The sequence below is a fragment of the Gorilla gorilla genome, chromosome 5 (assembly GCF_029281585.2).
Source record: "Gorilla gorilla gorilla isolate KB3781 chromosome 5, NHGRI_mGorGor1-v2.1_pri, whole genome shotgun sequence".
Classification (NCBI taxonomy): domain Eukaryota; kingdom Metazoa; phylum Chordata; class Mammalia; order Primates; family Hominidae; genus Gorilla; species Gorilla gorilla.
This window is the reverse complement of record NC_073229.2, coordinates 97,193,909-97,212,591: the sequence shown is the minus strand read 5'-3', so window position 1 is coordinate 97,212,591 and position 18,683 is coordinate 97,193,909. Positions and strand designations below refer to the sequence as shown.

The window sequence follows — 18,683 nt, the reverse complement described above, 5'->3', positions numbered from 1 at the left end:
CATGGTGTAGGGTCTGTACTCTTTGCAAATGAGCTATGTGCCTTTGGGCAGGCACCTTATTTGCTTGCAGGTTTTGGTTTTCTTATGAGTAAATCAAAGGCTTTAGGTTAGATAATCTCCAAATCCCCACTTCTTAAGGTACCACAAGGTGTTTTTGGAGCTTGATAATTCCCCATAGCATCATAAAATATCTGACTCATTCCCTAAATAGCATATTTACCTGTGTTTTGCCCTTTGCAGCTTCACTCTCTTTGAGGAGAAAATCAAGAAAAGTACTTGCTTCTATACATCCTTCTGTTATTAAAACAAAACTTTGAAATAGAACTGCTAAGACCTCTAGAGTGTATGTAAGAGACAAACCAGACCTGAAAAGAGAGAGTAAGGAACTGCTAGTTGTATCCCTGGCAGGTTTGAGTGTCCCTCCTCCCATTTCTCTCTGCCATGCACAGCTGTTTCTTAGACCTCTCTCTCATCCTGTTTAGTGGAATCAAAGCATCCCACTATGTCTTTAAAACTGGGGAACAAGAGCATGGGGCTGGTGTTTTTTAATGATAACAGTAACATTGATGATGATGATGATGATATTGTTGATAAATTGATCTTCTCCCTGGCCACCTATTTGAAATTATAGCCTCTGATGCTCCCTAAATTCCTTCTTTATTTTACTTTTCTCCTTAGCACTTAATGCCATCTAACATATCCTATATTTATTTATTTATATTGTCTATCCCAACATCCCTTGAATACATACTTCCCAAGGCCAGAGATTCTAACTTTTTTTTTTTACTCCAACTGCTTCATTCTCAGTGCCTAGAACTATGCCTTGCACATCATAGGTGCTCAATGAGTAATTGTTGAATGCATACATGACTGAATAAATGATCTTTCCCATCAGAAGTTCTTAGGCTGTATGCTAAAGGAAAATACACAATGTAAATAAAATAGTAATTGTAGTCTGTTTCTTACTACAACACTCTCCATTCGGTAAGCCACTTAAATGTAAAAAGATTCCTCTAAGTCACTGAAAATTATTGTCACTTGATTAAAGCATGTTTGCTTTGTAAAACAAAAGTTTGAACTTGGCTTCAGGGACTCTGTGAATACATTAAAATTGTAGGCAAAGTATTGATTTTCTCGTGCATTGATTATCTTTCTTGGGAAAGACCCCATAATTTCCATCACATTCTCAATGGTTTAACAAAAAACAACAACAAAGTTTAAGAACCTCTGCATTTTGAAGCAATGAAGCATCACTGGAGGTGGAGAGATGTTAGGACATCTAGTTTCCCATGAACTTTACCAGTGACTGCTGTGTCATTCTGGACAAATAACTGTTCTTCATTCAATGGAGCTGAGCCCCATGGTTCATGAGTTTGCAGAAAGGAAAGTGAGGGAAAGGCACAGTGGGACATGAGGAACACAGGTGTTTGCATAAATCCTCCTCCACCTCCACCCCCACTTAAGACAGGGAAAATATCAGAGGAGTAGAAAGAATTTATGTGAATAAAATAATAGTTGATTTACTGGGGAAATTTGACTCATTATTAAACAGTTTTTCCAGGCTTTTAATGACTTTTAATCCAAAAACTGCAGTAAGTGGGAAGCCAAATAATCACATATGATAATAGACCACTCTCCTCTGTCACTTGAGAATTCTCTATCAGTTTTCCTACTCAGATTCCCTTTTTACATTTACCTAGCAAACTTCATGAAGACAAGAAATACAATTTCTATATAATTTTTATTTTTGGTTCATACTCCCAAGGAATAAATGGCACAGGAGTTGTGTTCTATTTTTGGTTTTTTAATATCAAAATGTTGAAAGGGTCTTAAACTCCATAAAAAGTTCAACTAAACTTCAAGATCTAAATGAAAAGAGGATTTTAATCCAAACATGCATTCAACAGCATCCACGCTTCTATCCATGCTAAGGTTCCATCCTCTCTGAAATCCCTGGAGTGCTATGAATATCTCTGTCCTAGGTGCTGACAAGAATTTTAGATACCACCCACCAGGAGGCATTTCCCATTAGAGCTTAGGAATCATCTTGCCCAACTCTTGTCCTTCTCTTTGTGGGTGGGAAAACTGAGGCCAAGGGCAGAACAGGGAAGTAATGTAGTTAATGATGGATCTGGTGCTTCCCAATGGTATGCATTCTGCTGCATCACAAACCTCCATTAAGACAGCACTGCCAGGGAATGTCATGGAGGTTTCCTCAGCTGATATCCCCCAAGATCAGTAAGAACAGGTGTTTTTTTCTGAGTCACAGTAGTTAGGTGTCCTGAATCCCATGAAGCCACTAGGATTAAGGTTTTGTTGGGCTATGAAGAAAAACAGCTGGTGCTCTCAAATGTCGGATGAGCAATTTAATAACTTTTGAACAACCTGAGGAACTGACTACGCTAATCAAGCTGGGTGACTCACAGAAAGCCTTTCTCATGACTTACTGCTTTGGTATTTCAATGAGGACTTCTTTAGTTAGGTGGTGAATAAGATTTAACATTTTCTGTGATAGTTGAACTGGAGTCCAGGTTTCCAAGACTCCAAGACTAAGCCCTTTTTTTTTTAAATTACAGATCTCTGTGGTAATCATTAGGACTGTCCATAATGTCCTTGGTTCTTGCCTCCTTCTAGGCACATGGTAAAAGGTAAAATTGTACTTCCCCATTTTCTTTGAGTTTAGGCATGGCTGGGTGATTTACTTTGGCCAATGAAATGTGAAGAAAAGTAGTCTTACTTTAAAATTGTGAATGCAAATTCCAAATTTTAATCCACTGGGTCCCATTGCCTCATTGTAAACTATAATCCTATTAGGACTCCTATTTTTCTCTTTTTTTTGCCACTGATGTGAGTTTGATCTGCAAGTAAAAGCTTGAGGACCATCCAGAGAGGATCCAGATGAGAAATGGCTTTGAGAGATCTAAACGTACAAAGATGGATTACTCTCTAAGCACTCATCTCTTGGGGTCAGGCGATGGGTGCAAAATAAATAATCCTTGTTTTTCAAGAACTGTGGTGCTTACCTTTAGGATGCTGGTGGGCTTTACGAAATGAGACATTAGAAAATAAGCATGAAATAGTAAAAATAAATCTCTATAAAATTTACATTATTTTAATCTTTAACCCCAGTCTGTGGATTGTGAGGAATGATACTGATTCCATTTAGTTTTGTGCCAGAACTGCTACTAAATAGGTTTGAATCTCTCTAGGAGCAACAGAGAATAAGAGAAGCCAAACATTAACACCTTTTTTTGTGTGTGTGGGTATGGTTTGTTTAACAGACTCGAAAAGACTCAACTACAGTGGCAGCTGTCACACTGATACCTACTTGGTAGGGCTGCAGGTGTGCAAGGCCTTCAAGTGTGGCTTCCAGGTTGCAATGGAAACAGATTTCTCATCAGCTGCGTAACTACGCCAAACACACTGCATGTGGCATAGATGGGGACATGAGAAAGAAAAAAGAGAGCAGGATTTAGAATAAAATAAAAAGAGAAATGATTAAGTTACTACACATGAAGAATCTTTTGCCTCTTATACTTAGCCCTGATAAATACCCAAAGGAGGAAGAAGGCTACTTTGGCATTTTCTGCTGGCTGTTAAACATATTGCACCACATCAGAACTTCTTTTATTTTATTTTATTATATTATTTATTTATTTTGAGATGGACTCTCACTCTGTTGCCCAGGCTGGAGTGCAGTGGTGCGATCTCAGCTCATTGCAATCTCTGCCTTCTGGGTTCAAGTGATTCTTGTGCCTCAGCCTCTAGAGTAGCTGGGACTACAGGTGCCCACCACCATGCCTGGCTATTTTTTTTTTGTACTTTTAGTAGAGATGGAGTTTCACCATGCTGGCCAGGCTGGTCTCAAATTCCTGACCTCAAGTGATCCGCCTGCCTTGGCCTCCCAAAGTGCTGGGATTACAGGTATGAACCACTGCGCCTGGCCAGAACTTCTTTTCAAAACAACACACCAAGAAGCAAAAGGCCCAAAAAGTGTAATATAATGTAATTTTTGAATTGGTAAGGGAAAGATACTATATTATCCAAAACAAAAAGTAATGATTGACTGGTTAAATGCTAATATCCAAGATAGTAGTTAGGTAAGCGACTTGAGCATGAGCATACATTCTAGAGATTGATCTTTAATCAATACTTGATAAGGGAGAAGCAAAGGACTAATGAAAATCCATTATGCAACTAGTAAGCTAACTAGTTAACTAATGAACACCAGGGTATGCTAGTGATTGAATTAATGAAATCCTTGAACTATGTAATACTTCTAATGCTAAAAATGAAGATAGTGATATTAAGAAGCAGAACTAAAACAAGATGGGGAAAATGTACTCTCTAGGTGTACAGCTGCAAAACACCTAGGGATTTATGCCATGATCTAAGAATATGTTTATAGCTCTTTGATGTAAAACATAAACTCTCTCCATTTCATATAATTACACCTGGCATACATAAGACAAAGTATTTTTATGTGATCCTCACAATCAAAGTGTGAATTAAGATTCCTATTTTGTAGGTGAGAAAAAAACGGCTCAGATAAATGAAGAGGTTTATACAAAGTTGGTGGAGTTGAGACAATATCTCAGATTGCCTGGCTCTCAGTCATAGAATCCCTCCACGGAGACTTGCTGACTGCTTGAAGACTGTTGTTGGAAAAGCTTCCATCTGAACTGCTCATTTGAGAGACTGCCCGACCTTACTTTCCCATATAGATTTTGGTAAATTTCTTTTTTTTAATGAGTCTGCAAACATCTCTAATGTCCAGGTATTTACTCCAGTCTCCTCAGAGAAAACTTTTTTATTATAGTAGATTAATCAAAACATTTTATTTTATGTGACAAACCTATTTATTTATTATTTATTTATTTGAGACAGGGTCTCCTTCTGTCCCCCAGGCTGGAGTGCAGTGGTACGATCTTGGCTGTCTGCCACCTCTGCCTTCTGGGTTCAAGCGATGCTCGTGCCTCAGCCTCCTGAGTAGCTGGGACTACAGGCACGCACCACCACATCCAGCTAATTTTTGTATTTTTAGTAGAGACAGCGTTTCACTATGTTGGCCAGGCTGATCTTGAACTCCTCACCTCAAGTGATCTGCCACCTCAGCCTCCCAAAGTGCTCAGATTACAGGCATGAGCCACCATGCCTGGCAGACCAATTCATTTAAATGGGCCATATCCCTAGTACATACCCATCAGTCATGACTGTGAAATCTACAATGAAGAAAATGTGATCTAACAATATTCCTTTTCCTGAGAATATCATTGAATAAATGTATGCTAAATAAAAGTTAAAAATTCACACAACTACTTGGGAAAACTGGAAGTTTCTATGAAAGCTGAACATTTATGTATCCTATGATACAACTACACACTCCTAGGTATATTTTCAACATATATGCTTATATATGTTCATTAAAAGATATGTACTATATGTTGGTTTCTAATAAACTAAAGCTGGAAATGCCAAAATACCCAGAAACAGTAGAATAAACAGAAAATTTGTGATACATTTACACAGTACAATACTATATGGCAATAGTACATATAGCTACACGCAACAATATGGATGAACTTCATGTGAATAACGTTGAGTGAGAAAAAGAAGACACCAAGGAGTACATTTCCATAATGTACAAAAACCAGGGAAAACTATTCTACGCTGTTAGAAGGTAGCACAGTGGTAATCCTTATGGGATAGTGATTGCGAAGGGGTACACAGGAGATCCTGCTGTGTTTATCTGAGTGCTGGTTATGCAGGTGTGCTCAGTTCTCCTAAGATATGTGCTCTTTTCTGCATGCACATTGTACTTCAATGAAATTTCAGAAAGTGATATAAAAAAACTAGAAAAATATAGTGGTAGAAACTGAGGACGTTTTTAGATTTTTGAGGAAGGTTTAAATGATTGAACCAAAGTTCCTTGCCTTCATTACATGGCTCATGCTGATTTAATCTACAAATCTGTGGAAATTTGTGCTAAGTATCTTGACATCTTATATAATGCAACTATTGTTGCATCATGTTGAAATGTTAATCTTTGCAAATATTATACATGCACAATTTATAGAGTGATTTAGAATAATTAAGGAAAACACATGGATTTAGGATTGCAGCTTCTTCTGTAGTAGTGATGCCCAGAGATCCTCTAATGTTGTGATGACACAGACAGCTGCCTTAATTAAACAATTTCCATAGAAGACGTCACACATATATGATTTTTGATACATTGAAAGCAAGACTCCTGTAGAACTAGAAGCATATAGCAGGTCTGCACATTATTAGATACCAGTGAAAAAATCCAAAACAACAGAACAACAAAAGAATGGGACCGAGGCATTGCCTGTGAATGTTATAAAGAACTGGGGGCAAAAGAGGCCACTCTGAGAAAATTAAAGATTTTCTTTACAATGAGACCTGACGTCTTGCTATTTTTCTCTCAAATTGATACCAACAGCTAAGCTCTTGTTCCCTTCATTACTCATCTCCCAAAAATGCCTTTTAAATGAGAGGTATGGAAGGTGCAGGTGGCATCTGTCACATGGCTGATATTCGTTAACAGTAAAAATGAAGGTGGAAAGTGGAACTCTATGCCCTTTACACTCTAATAACTTTATTTTGTTCTTAGGTCTCTCTTAGCAAATTGTTTCTAGTAGCTGAACTTTGAGCCCACATCCCTGTGATCCAGTAGCTGATGTTCCTATATTTAAAGCCAAAATCACACAGTAGTTGGCAAGAGAAAAATAACACTTAGAGGGATTTCCTATGGTTAATTTACATGGTGTATACAATTCAAAGGACAAATCAACAAGAAGCAAAATGAGAGCCAACTTTGCCATTTATCAGGTGATGCTGGTGCTCTAGGCAGTCAAACAGATTTGGACTTTGCTCAATAAGTACAAGGCCAGTATAATTCAGTTTTTTTGGGAGTATTTTGTTTGTCTTGCAAGTATTACCGTTATGGCATGTTTGATCCTTACTGGAAATGGTTTAGAACGTTTCAGCTGACCATCCAAAGGAATAATGAACACAGAGCTTATTTTTTCAAGGTACAGAGTTTAAAATGTGAAAGTCCTGAAAGTTTTAGGCTATTAACCAGCAATCCCTTTCCACATCTTTCTTCACACTACTTTCTGTTCCTCACAGGCAACCCCTTCAATTCTTATAGTTGTTGCTTCTATTTTTAAGAATCCTTAGTTATTATTATTATTATTTTTGAGACAGGGTCATACTCTATCACCCAGCCTGGAGTGCAGTGGTACAATTATAGCTTACAGCAGCTTCAAACTCCCAGGCTCAACCAATCCTCTGGCTTCAGCCTCCTGAGTAGCTACAGGTGTGTGAGGACTACAGGTGTGTGCCATTGCACTTGACTTTTTAAAATTGTTTTGTAGAGGTGGGGTCTCGCTATGTTGCACAGGTTGGTCTTGAACTCCTGGCCTCAAGTGATCCTCCCACCTTAGCCTCTCAAAGTGCGGGGGTTACAGGCATGAGCCACTTGCGTCCAGCCAAGAATGCTTATTTTTAAGGATTATGCTTATAGTTATATTTCTTGATTTTTCAATTTTAGACATTATCAATTAACTTCCTATCCTGAACGATAATGATATTGCCCACTTACATGCCCTCTTCCCCTCCTTTCATCCTATCAACATTTTAATATCACAATTCTTAGCTAAGTTACTATTTAATATTATTATGACAATGTAACTGCTGTTCCCAGTTCAGCAATGTGATGTACTATGGCTGCTCTTTCTTTCTTATACAAGTTTTTGTTTTTTTTTGGAGTTATAATTGCCTTATTTTAATTTCTTGATTTGCATATATGTACCTGTTATGATTACATTCCAGATCTTTCCAACAGAACTATAAAATTCCTCTGGTCAAATGCATCATGAAATCTGAGAATTCCATTCTTTCGCTTCCTTGAAGATCTTTCTCCTGGAGCTCTCAGCCTCCTTCTCATTCTGTTCTCAAGGCCTGCATAGCTGTTGTGTTGGGACTTCCCTTCCCTATCATCATAGAAATCCCCTTTGCTCTTTCCTGTGAGGAATCTCTTGTTTTCTTGACTCCATGTCTCTTTCTCTCTTGGCTTATCCCCTTGTTGTGGAAGAGAAGTTCTATTTACAAAGTTTCTTGAGTAAAGGTAAATGGTAGATTAATTTCTGAGATCTTGCATGCCTAAAAGTGCCTTGGTGCTGCTCTCACACTTGATGGTGGTTTGGCTGGATATAGAGTTCTAGGTTGAAAATAATTTCTATAATTTCGAAAGTATTGTTTCATTGTCTTCTAATTTTTGGGTTACTAATGAGAAATCCTATGTCATCCTTATTCTTGTTCCTTTGGCTCTGTCCTGCTCAGAAAGCATTTAGGATCCCGTTTTCGTAAGTTTTCTGATATTTCACTATGATAATCTTGGCGTGAAGTTTTTGGTTCACAGTGCTGGACACTTGGTGAGCTCTTCTACTGTGGCCACTCCTGTCCTCCTGTTCTGGAGAATCATAATGTTGTATTTCTTTGATAAAATCTTCTTCTTAGTTTCCCTGCACTTGAGCTGAGATATCCTTATTAGCTGGATTTTGGAAGGCCTGGATGGACTCTTCATGTTTCTTATCTTTTTTGCTTTATTTTCAATCTCTGTTTATTCTAGTTTCAGGGAAATTTTCACAACTTTATCTTACCTTCTGTTTTTTTTCCTGCCTTCATGTTTTTCACATCTAAGATTTTTTTTTCTGAGTCTGTTCTTATTTATTTATTTATTTATTAAAGAAATGTGGTCTCACTATATTGCCCAGACTGATCTTGAACTCAAGCAATCCTCCCACCTTGCCCTCTCAAAATGCTGGGATTACGGGCATGAGTCACCACACCTGGCACTGTTTTTATTTATGACTGGAGCACTAAAAAGATGTAAAATCTCTCTATAAGTGGCTTGAGCTTAATGACTAGTGGCTTCACTTTAGGGTAATTGGGTGGAGACTAAGTCATTTTACTAGGGGAAGCCAAAGTTTCAAGACAAATATATATATTTTTCTTTTGGGTCAGTTGGCATCAAAGCAACATCTTCTAATCTATCCCTACCAACATTTATTTCACAAACTTTTACTTAATTCCCTGTTTCTGTTTCTAATAAAGCATATATTTATGAGGATGTAAATGCTGCTTTTTGAAAGGGGTAATGGATTCAGATTCAGACAGCAGGGATTTGAGTCCTAGCTCCTCCTAGGCTTGTCTCGAGGATCAAGTAACATAATGTATTAGAAGCACCCTGCAAACTAAAAAGCACTTCATGAGTCTTAAGCATTATTAATAAAAGTTGTGACATTTGGGCAGGTATTCAAAACATCACTGAGAGCTAATTTCTTTTTCCAGACTGCTCCAGCTTGAAATGAAAAGCAAATTTAAAAGACTCATGCAAAGATATTGACACAGCTAAATTTGCTGCAAGCTTCTGGGGTTTTAAATTTTTTTCCTAAAACCCTGAAATGTTGGTTAATTTAGTTCTCTCACCAACCAAATGATGAAGCAATTTGGGCATCTCAGTTGCCCTTTTAAGAAGATAGTGACTCTGGCCTAAAATAAATGAGACGCTTTTGGGCTTGATGGTTTGTGTGTTCAGCAGACCAAGTCAGGTTTATTGGGTAAGAAAGTGAAAGGATGATTAAATGAAGTTTGCTTTTCAATCTACTACATCCTGAAATATAAATTTCTACAATATATAATCAAGGCTTAAAGCCTTGAATTCTGTCTAAAGACTATAGCAAGGAAGAACAATGAACAAATTAATAATTATATTATTATTTCTATGTGTAATAAATTAATTGCATTTAAATGAAGGAGCACTTGCTTTTAAAATCAGTAGATTCTACTTTGATTAATGAAACTATGATTAGATTTTAAAAGTACTCTTGAATGCTTCAAGCCTTCCATTTTGCATTATTTTTGTTAAGAACAACATTGAAGTTGGAGTTTTAAGTAAAATAAAAACTCATGATTTTACTTCATTGTTACCTGCATTTGTACAAGTTCAATTACTGATCACAATATATGTTACATAACCCAGTTCCATAAAATAAAATTCTAGGCCTCCAAGTAAAACTGTTCAATTAGCCTGTCCTCCACAGGGTTACCTGTGAGGGAGGCCTTGCCTCATTTTGACTGTAGACATATAAATGCCTCTGCTCCAATGATTTGCTGTAGAAATAACAATTTATTTTCAAGTTCAATTGGAAATTATTGTTGCACGGTTTAGTAGTCAATAATGATAAGTTAGATCAGGAGATTTCCTGCAGTTATTCTCTATATTTCTCTTGTATGGTATGGCAGCCGATAGCCACTTGTAGCTATTGAACACTTGAGAAGTGGCTAGTGCCATTGGCAAACTTGGTTTTTAATTTTAATTAATTTAAATGTAAAAAGCTACATGTAGCTAGTGGTTACTGTATTGAGCGGCACAGCTTTGTATCATCACAATTGATATGTGCATGAGAAATTCCTCAAAGGGCTCACTTTCTAACAAAACAGCTGATATTCCAAGAGGTTTTATTGTGTAAAATGTATTATTGGTTCCATATGTAGACAGAGATTGGTGCCCAGACGGATGAAAGGAACCCATGCAATAACTTCTGCACTCACAGGTTGGAAAACATTGTTCTAGAGTGAAGGAAAATTAAAGGATAAGAACAGTAAAGAGAAAAACTTATTAGAAGTATTGGAACATGTGTAACCAGTTAAGGAGTGCTAAAGGATGAAAGCCTATGAATTCTGGACCTTGGGGTATTTTGCGTGTGTCCTAAAGTGTGTGACTCCTCTTTTCATTCTGCTGATTATTGTTTGGCATCAGATCTTAAACTCCAACTTCATATAAGAAAATAGAGTTTACTTTCTCTTTAGTGACCTTTTAAAACCTGTAAAGAATATGTAAAAAAAAATTGTAGAAAATAATGTAAAAAAATAGAGATTCTCAGTGATTTGCACTGGAAGTCATGCCTGATGGTCTACTTTCTTGTCAACAGTTGCAGAATAGCTTGATTTAAAAGTTAATATCCTCATTTAATGATTAGATATAAACAGATCTCCTTCATGATATAACTGAGCCATACTACCCCCTTCTTTCCCCAGCTCCATGTCTGTGGGAGGCACTGCATGTATCACAGCCACAGATAAACACTAAAGGTAGGGGTTGTGGTGGTTATCTCCCACCAACCCACCCACCCAAACCTACAATCTAAATTAAAACAGTGTGCTTGTGGCCGGGCGCGGTGGCTCTTGCCTGTAATCCCAGCACTTTGGGAGGCCGAGGTGGGCGGATCACGAGGTTGAGAGATGGAGACCATCCTGGCTAACACGGTGAAATCCCGTCTCTACTAAAAATACAAAAAATTAGCCGGGCGCGGTGGCGGGTGCCTGTAGTCCCAGCTACTCGGGAGGCTGAGGCAGGAGAATGGCGTGAACCTGGGAGGCGGAGCTTGCAGTGAGCCGAGATCGCGCCACTGCACTCCAGCCTGGGCAACAGAGCGAGACTCTGTCTCAAAAAAACAAAACAAACAAACAAAAAATAAAACAAAACAACAACAACAACAAAACAGTGTGCCCGTTACTGCAGCGTTAAGGCAAGTTTCCTAGGGCCTTGGAGCACCACTTCAAGACCCTCCAGTTTAGAAATTCGGTAGCTTCCACTTCCCTAGCAGGAGGGGAGAAACTTTAGATTGTAGAATTATTTTGTCCATAACTAAATGTCAACTCTACATTATGAATCTAACAAAAAATATATTTTGTGATTCTTAACTTGGATCTAGGATGGAAAATATATGGATGGCAAAAGGAGAAGCATTCCTTTTAGTGCTGAAGCTAATCCTGAGTTACTGAAAAGAAAATGAAATGCTAAATAACAACCTATGTATTAGGAGCTAGCTTCAAATTATATACTTATTGTTTAATATTCTCAAACACTGATGTATTCCATAGTCCCATCAGCTCTCAAAATAGGATAGCTCTTTCCGCTAACTGCCCTAGGTGGCACTAAAAGCAATTTCACAGGTATTAAACCTTGACATTCTAAACAAATAACGTTATTCTTTAAAACAGCAACATACATCTGGCTGGAGAAAGTAATTGTAATGCCGGGAACAATGCCCTGTTCTGCTCCATCACTTAATGATCAATTATGTTTTATCAAGTAATTCATAAGACATATTAGATAATTCCACGAGCCACACAACTGCTAACCTTTGCATGGCCTTGCTGACATGGTTACTTAGTCTGAACAACGCATGGACCATTTGCTAAAAATACATGTGTTTCAGTTTGGGAGAGGAGGAACAAATCCAAGACTGTACATTAAGTTCTGACTTCATTTTATAAAAAGGAACAAAGCAGTAGTTCTACCAAGCAATGAAGCACAGAGATTGGAAAATGACCCATCAAGCACTATGGACACAGATGTTGCCATCTACCTATTACATTGACATTTACCTGAATGAGGTTGGCAGCTGGGTTCCTTCTTTTCTCAAAGTGTTTCTGGCGGTGTTGTTCTTGTACTTTTAATGCAAAACCTGAGCCAAGAATGCCCTGGAACAAAATACAAAAATGGCACTCAAAAATTTCAAAAGCACTGTTAAATAATACAAATATTAAAAAGTCACTAAAATGAGTCTGAGAGAAGACAAATGGTATGTAACCTGTCCATAAACATGTTACTTATTAAAATAAGCAGTATTTATCTCCATTATAATACCAATAGCCAATGGCAAATTGTTGGGCGATACTGCCAGGAGATACAACTTCTGTTCTTTAGTAAGTCAATTAGGCATTGTCATTTATTATCTTTTGTGGTATAGCATAGGCACCATGATTATAAATAAAATCACAATAAAATTTGTGTGGGTGTGTGTGTGGCCTTCTCTGTGACATTTCTTTTTGCCTAAGTTAGATTGAATGGTCTCATCCAGTGATGGAATGTAGAGAACATGAATTTCAACTTGGGACAGAGCTGGATTTTAAATCTGGGGGAGTTAAAGTCTCACTGCTGTGAACATGGGAATACTTCTAACACTTTGATGAGACTCTGAAAGTTAGATTCTCTATCCACGAAATGGAGGAGACAGGACTGTATAAAATCTGTCCCAGCTGTAGTTCTTTATAATGTTATAACTGTACACCTACTGAAAGAAAAGTAAAATGGAGAGCAGGGATACTCAGTTTTGAAGATATACAGTAGAAGGTTTTCTATTTTGCCCATTTGTACAATAGAGACAAGAACATGGATCGTTGCAAAGCACATTCCCATTTTAATTCACACTTTTACCATTCCTTGCCTTTTTTATTTTGGCTCACCTATTCAGTTTTTGGGATTAGTAAGATTAGTATTCCCTTCTAGATTTACATTAGTTTTGGGCCAGTTTGCTTTTCTTCTGCTTATCATCTTGATCTGCCAAAATTCTGGTTCTTTGATGTCCCCCACTCTTTTCAATTTGCTCTGGTCTACTAACATTTGTAAAAACAAGATGCTTTGTCTCAGCCTTGGGTTGGCTTTTGGAGCTTGCTAAATTCAGTCTCTGGGCTTTGTCTTTAACTCTTGAGTTTATTGGCATGGGGCTGGGAGCTCTGCTGCTTTCAAGTCTGTGGATTTTACTTGCTAGCTATAAATTATTAGTTTTTTATTAAACTTCAAGGAGTCTAACCCTTTGGTTAGAGATGGACATTTTATAAGCACTAAGTCAGTATTTGCTACAGGTAAGGAATGGTTGCTTTTCTTTTCTTTTTATTTTTAGAGTAGCTCAAAGATGGTTCAAAGATGCTATAGGCTGCCTGGAGAGGTGGTGGGTTTTTCATTTCTAGAAGGTGTTAAGTCTCAGCTGAATAACAACTTGGCTGAGATATTTTTGGGCTCTAGATAACCTTTAACCTTCCTTCTTATCTTGAGATTCCACAATTCTGAGTACATCTGTGACAATAACCAGACAATAAGTAATGCAATCATGTTTAAAATACGCAGTTGTCTGATAATACTATTTGCTATTTGTGAGCAATGATCTACTCCATTATTAATTAGTATAAATGACTGTAGTATGAAATTAGAAATTACATCATAGGTTCTGTTTTCCATCTCTCCTTTTCAGTGACTGTCTTACGCTGTCTAAGATCTCTATCTCATACAGGTTGTGATTGTACAAACTAAGCTTTATAAAAACCTGGTCTCTGTGATCTGGTTTATAGATTTAAACAACATTTCCCTCCATTTAGGTGTTATAAAAATGCCCCTCCATTTCTAAATCCAGAACAACTTAAGTCATTTGTAACTTCTAATTTTTTTCTGCTATGTAAGATCATTTAGGAAAGATTTCTTTATTTTCCCTTTAATACTACTTTTCATAAAGTGTAGACATGTAAGAGAATATGAAATACCAAAATTTCTGGCATATATTTATAATATGTAGTATATATACATGCATTTATGTGCATATATGTGTATAATCCACTTGTATGGAGCATAATTTAGATTTTGCAGACATTGAATTAACAGCACTAGCTACCATTTTGAGCACTTATGATGTGGATGTGAGGTTCGGAGTTTAATCCCCTTTGGAAAATAAAGACAAGCCCTACATAGCACAAATTTATCATCTGCCAAACAATCTAAAATGTGCTGAAAATCACATTGGCATTGCTCGGAAACATATATTAGTGAATGGTAAATGTTCACTATATATTTCTTGCGCCAGACTGTACATTACAGCAGTTATTAAACCAGGTCTGCTTATTGTCTCATCATGGCTCCTTTCCAATTTTTTTCCACCTCTCTCTTAGTACACAGCTTGGTGCACCTAAACAGAAGTCTGTGAAAATAAGGTCTATTATATTTGTATATACACACATAAAACATGGCTTAAGCTTTGAACATATATGTCATCCCTTCAAATACTGACACCAATAAATGTAAAGAAATTTACCCTTCATTATCTTCTGGATTAAATGAACCTAATTTGTAACCCACACATAGCAAATAGGCAATGCTGAAAGATATCCTATTTTTTTTATTTTTTATTTTTTTTGAGACGGAGTCTTGCTCTGTTGCCCAGGCTGGAGTGCAGTGGAGCGATCTCGGCTCACTGCAAGTTCCGCCTCCTGGGTTTACATCATTCTCCTGCCTCAGCCTCCCGAGTAGCTGGGATTACAGGTGCCCGCCACCACGCCCGGCTGATTTTTTGTATTTTTTAGTAGATACACGGTTTCACCATGTTAGGCAGGATGGTCTCGATCTCCTCACCTTGTGATCCGACCGCCTTGGCCTCCCAAAGTGCTGGGATTACAGGTGTGAATCACCATGCCCAGCAAGATACCCTGTTTTTTTAAACGGTTTTTAACATGTTATTATATGCAATAATTACATTTAGTTAATATTGTTAAGGATTACAGTGGCCAATATTTTTAATGGAATGGTTAATATCTTGAGTCAAACAGCACTAGTTCTTGCACTGAATTTACTAGCTGGAGGTCTCAAGGAATTCAGTCTCTATAAAACTCAATTTCTTCATCAATGAAAATACTCTTAGCAGGAATATCTAGCAGAAGACAAGGGAGCACTCTAAAAAGGAGAAAGACCTGCATATCAGGGTAACACAGGGGAGCTGGGGCTTCTTCTGTGAACTCATTAGCCCAGAGATGGAGCGGGCACCAGGGGAAGTGACCCCACAGTGGCGCATTGGAAGGGTGGCTTGTATGACTCTGTGATGTGCAGGACGGCCCTTCTGCTTTGAGGGTAAGATGGAGATGGAGAAAGGCTCTTTTCTTTCTTGGTTCTCAGGTGTCCTGGGTGGGAGGAACCCTACATAGGGGCAGCCCACAATCCACCTCTAGCTTTCTCAGCAAAATGTCAATGTGTCTTCCTAAATTTCAATCAGACAGCTCTTTTGGTTGGCAGATACACAGGATATAATAAAATCTCTGGCAATCTTGTTTTTTTCTAAAGGTATATATGGACCATTCAGTCTTTCATTTAATAAATAAAGACTCAGAAAATATTGTGAGGTTTCAGTAAAAGATCCTTAGTAGAGATTACTTTTCTTGGGGTTGTTAAGAAATGTAATTTTCTGTGAAAGCAAAATTTTCAGATTTCCAACATAGGTTAATTTAATTTGCATATAAAAATTTCATACTTACTTTATTGGAAACATTTCCAAAAATGACTACTTAGTCTCTGACCTTTAACTCAACCTAGTGACATATTTAACCTCCCTGTGATAGTTTAGAGTTTCATTATGGGGATTGCCTTTTTGCTGTGCTGGGTGCAGCCAACTTCCAGAGGTTTGTTGACCCTAACACTAATTGGCCCTAGATCTTCATACATTTTGTTTTCCCTTTTTATTTTATTTTATTTTTACTGACAGGATACACATTTTGAACACTGATGTCTGCTTGCTATCACAGGTTTCCTTTTCCCTTCCTTGCTGTTAGTCTTTTACCATTTCTTTCTGTTGCAGTGTTTGTTCTATCATCTTCCTCTATATTTGTTGTTTATAATCTTCAAAGAATTGTGAAACCATATAGGTGAGTTTATCAGAATTTTCTCTGAATGAAGACTAGGTTATGAATTAGGTCTCAAGTGGCTCTCCTATGAGGACAGAACATAGCCTGTTGTCTATTTCAACAGCCTAGAGGTTGCCTACCTCCTTGTTCATAGTTTTTCACTGAATCATAGAGGTTGCTCTACATGTGGCCTCAGGATAAATATAAACACAAAAGCTGCAATTATTTTGTGCCATTATTTTGGGAAAAAACCCAAGACTGCGTTGTATTGCTTCCAAAGGTATTTTCCTGTAGGGAATCTGATTATTGAGTGAATCTCTTCTCTGTTCTGAATTGTTGAGATTGCCAGATGAAGTTGCCTTGGATACGTAAGATTTTTTTTTTTTTAATTCTCCTGGATTTCATCATTTTGTTCCAGGAAACATGTATTTCTAGATTCATACAGGCAAAGGGAAGTAACATTTATTGAGAGTTCTCTTCATGACAAGCACTTGACTTACATTATTACATTGGTCCGCACAAAATTTCTCTGGGCTCAATAATTCTTCCTCCATTCTATTAAAAAAGAAACTTATTCAGGGTCACTGTTCAGGCTGAATTGCGTCCTTCCAAAATTCATAAGTTGAAGTCCTAATCCCCATGACCTCAGAATGTGACCTTGTTTGAAAATAGGGTCCTTACAGAGGTAATCAAGTTAAAACGAGGTCATTAGGATGGACCCTAATCCAATATGACTGGTGTTCTTCTAGGAAGTAGAAATTTGGACACAGATGATGTGAAGACACAGGAAGAAGAGCCATCTATAAGCCAAGAAGAGAGGCCTGGAACAGATCTTTCTCTCATGGCTCTCGTGGCTTCTCAATGCTTTGATTTTGGACGTCCAGGCTTGGGAATTGTGAGACAATACCTTTCTATTGTTTAAGTCACCCAGTCTGTGGTACTTGTTAAGGCAGCCCTAGTAAACTAAAGCAGTCATATAGTTAGTATGTGACAAAGATGTATTCAAACTGAGGTCTAGTACCCAAGCATATGTGTGGCCTTTTCAGTCTCTTTTCTGTGATTTTGAGTGTTCTGGGGCAGAACGATCTGGTGAATCTCAAGTTGGGCACTGGTGGGACAAGGGTGTTCTCTGCACTCATTAATAGGCAGAGGAGAAGCCCTACCACCTAAAAGAGCTTTGGAGAGGTGCTCTGGGGTCTCTGGTTGGCACAGCTTGAGCTGTGTCTGGAGAAAGACTGGATCTATTTTCCTTAAGCACTTCTGCTCCCACCGCCTTAACCCTCCTTTTTATTGGCTCCTCCTTCCCTACCCCAGGTGGAGTGAACAAAAGCAAGAACTTGGAAATGGGGGCAAACTGTAATATTTTGAACAGCTGCCTTTAAAGACACAAGAGAATAAAAGTATGAGAAAGGCAGGCTTCATTCACTAAGGAGAAAATAATCAGAAGCTTGGGGGCAGATAAATGTGCCCTTTATTCTGATAAGATACAGAAACTGCTCATTAAAAAAATCAATGATGATGACACAATGAATAAATCATCTGACATGTTTAACACCCTTTAAGGTCATATGCTTTTCACTCAAATGGATCTGAAGAGAAAAATACTCCATTGTGCACATCTGTCTCTTAAGTAGCACACATTATAAACCAAATTGGAAGGATCAGTTTTAAAAGAAGATAGCTTTAAATCTTTGCAAATATTTTAAATGTCTTAGTAGCATGTTGCCTAAAAAGTGAGCCATCTGAATTACTATTTGGTCACAAAGTATGAGCCTATATTAAATAAAGTCTCAGATTAAGTGTCTCCAAGGGAAGACCATATTTTATAAATTATCCAAGTAGATATATTTAGAAAAGTCAACATTATATCGGAAAAATTATATTTGTAAATGATATAGATATGTTCCCAAGCATACGAATTTGTGAGAGCTCACTCTAATAAGTCTCTAAGACCTAATTTAAACTGCTTTATTGGTGCAAAGATACTCACGGCAGGAAGTGCAAAGAAAGAAATGCCAAGGAGTGCAAAGCCTGCAGAAAGCAATCTTCCCAGCCAAGTTAGGGGAGTTTTGTCTCCATAGCCAATAGTTGTCAATGTAATCTAGAAACAAAATAAATAGAATGTGCAGCTTAAGTACTTGAGAGGAAAG

The 18,683-nt window shown here is 37.6% G+C and overlaps 1 protein-coding gene across 3 annotated transcripts in view; it reads right to left on the bottom strand.

Annotated features, from left to right (window-relative positions):
• Window positions 1-18,683, bottom strand: part of KCNQ5 (potassium voltage-gated channel subfamily Q member 5) — a 579,108-nt gene that overhangs the window by 75,150 nt on the left and 485,275 nt on the right. For all 3 annotated transcript variants that reach the window (XM_019030067.3, XM_019030068.3, XM_055390620.2), the window contains exons 6-8: window positions 18,524-18,634; window positions 12,481-12,576; window positions 3,329-3,423 (exon numbers count right to left, since the gene is read on the bottom strand). In XM_019030067.3, coding sequence (XP_018885612.1) covers window positions 3,329-3,423; window positions 12,481-12,576; window positions 18,524-18,634 — 302 coding nt within the window. The remainder of the gene's footprint in view (window positions 1-3,328; window positions 3,424-12,480; window positions 12,577-18,523; window positions 18,635-18,683) is intronic.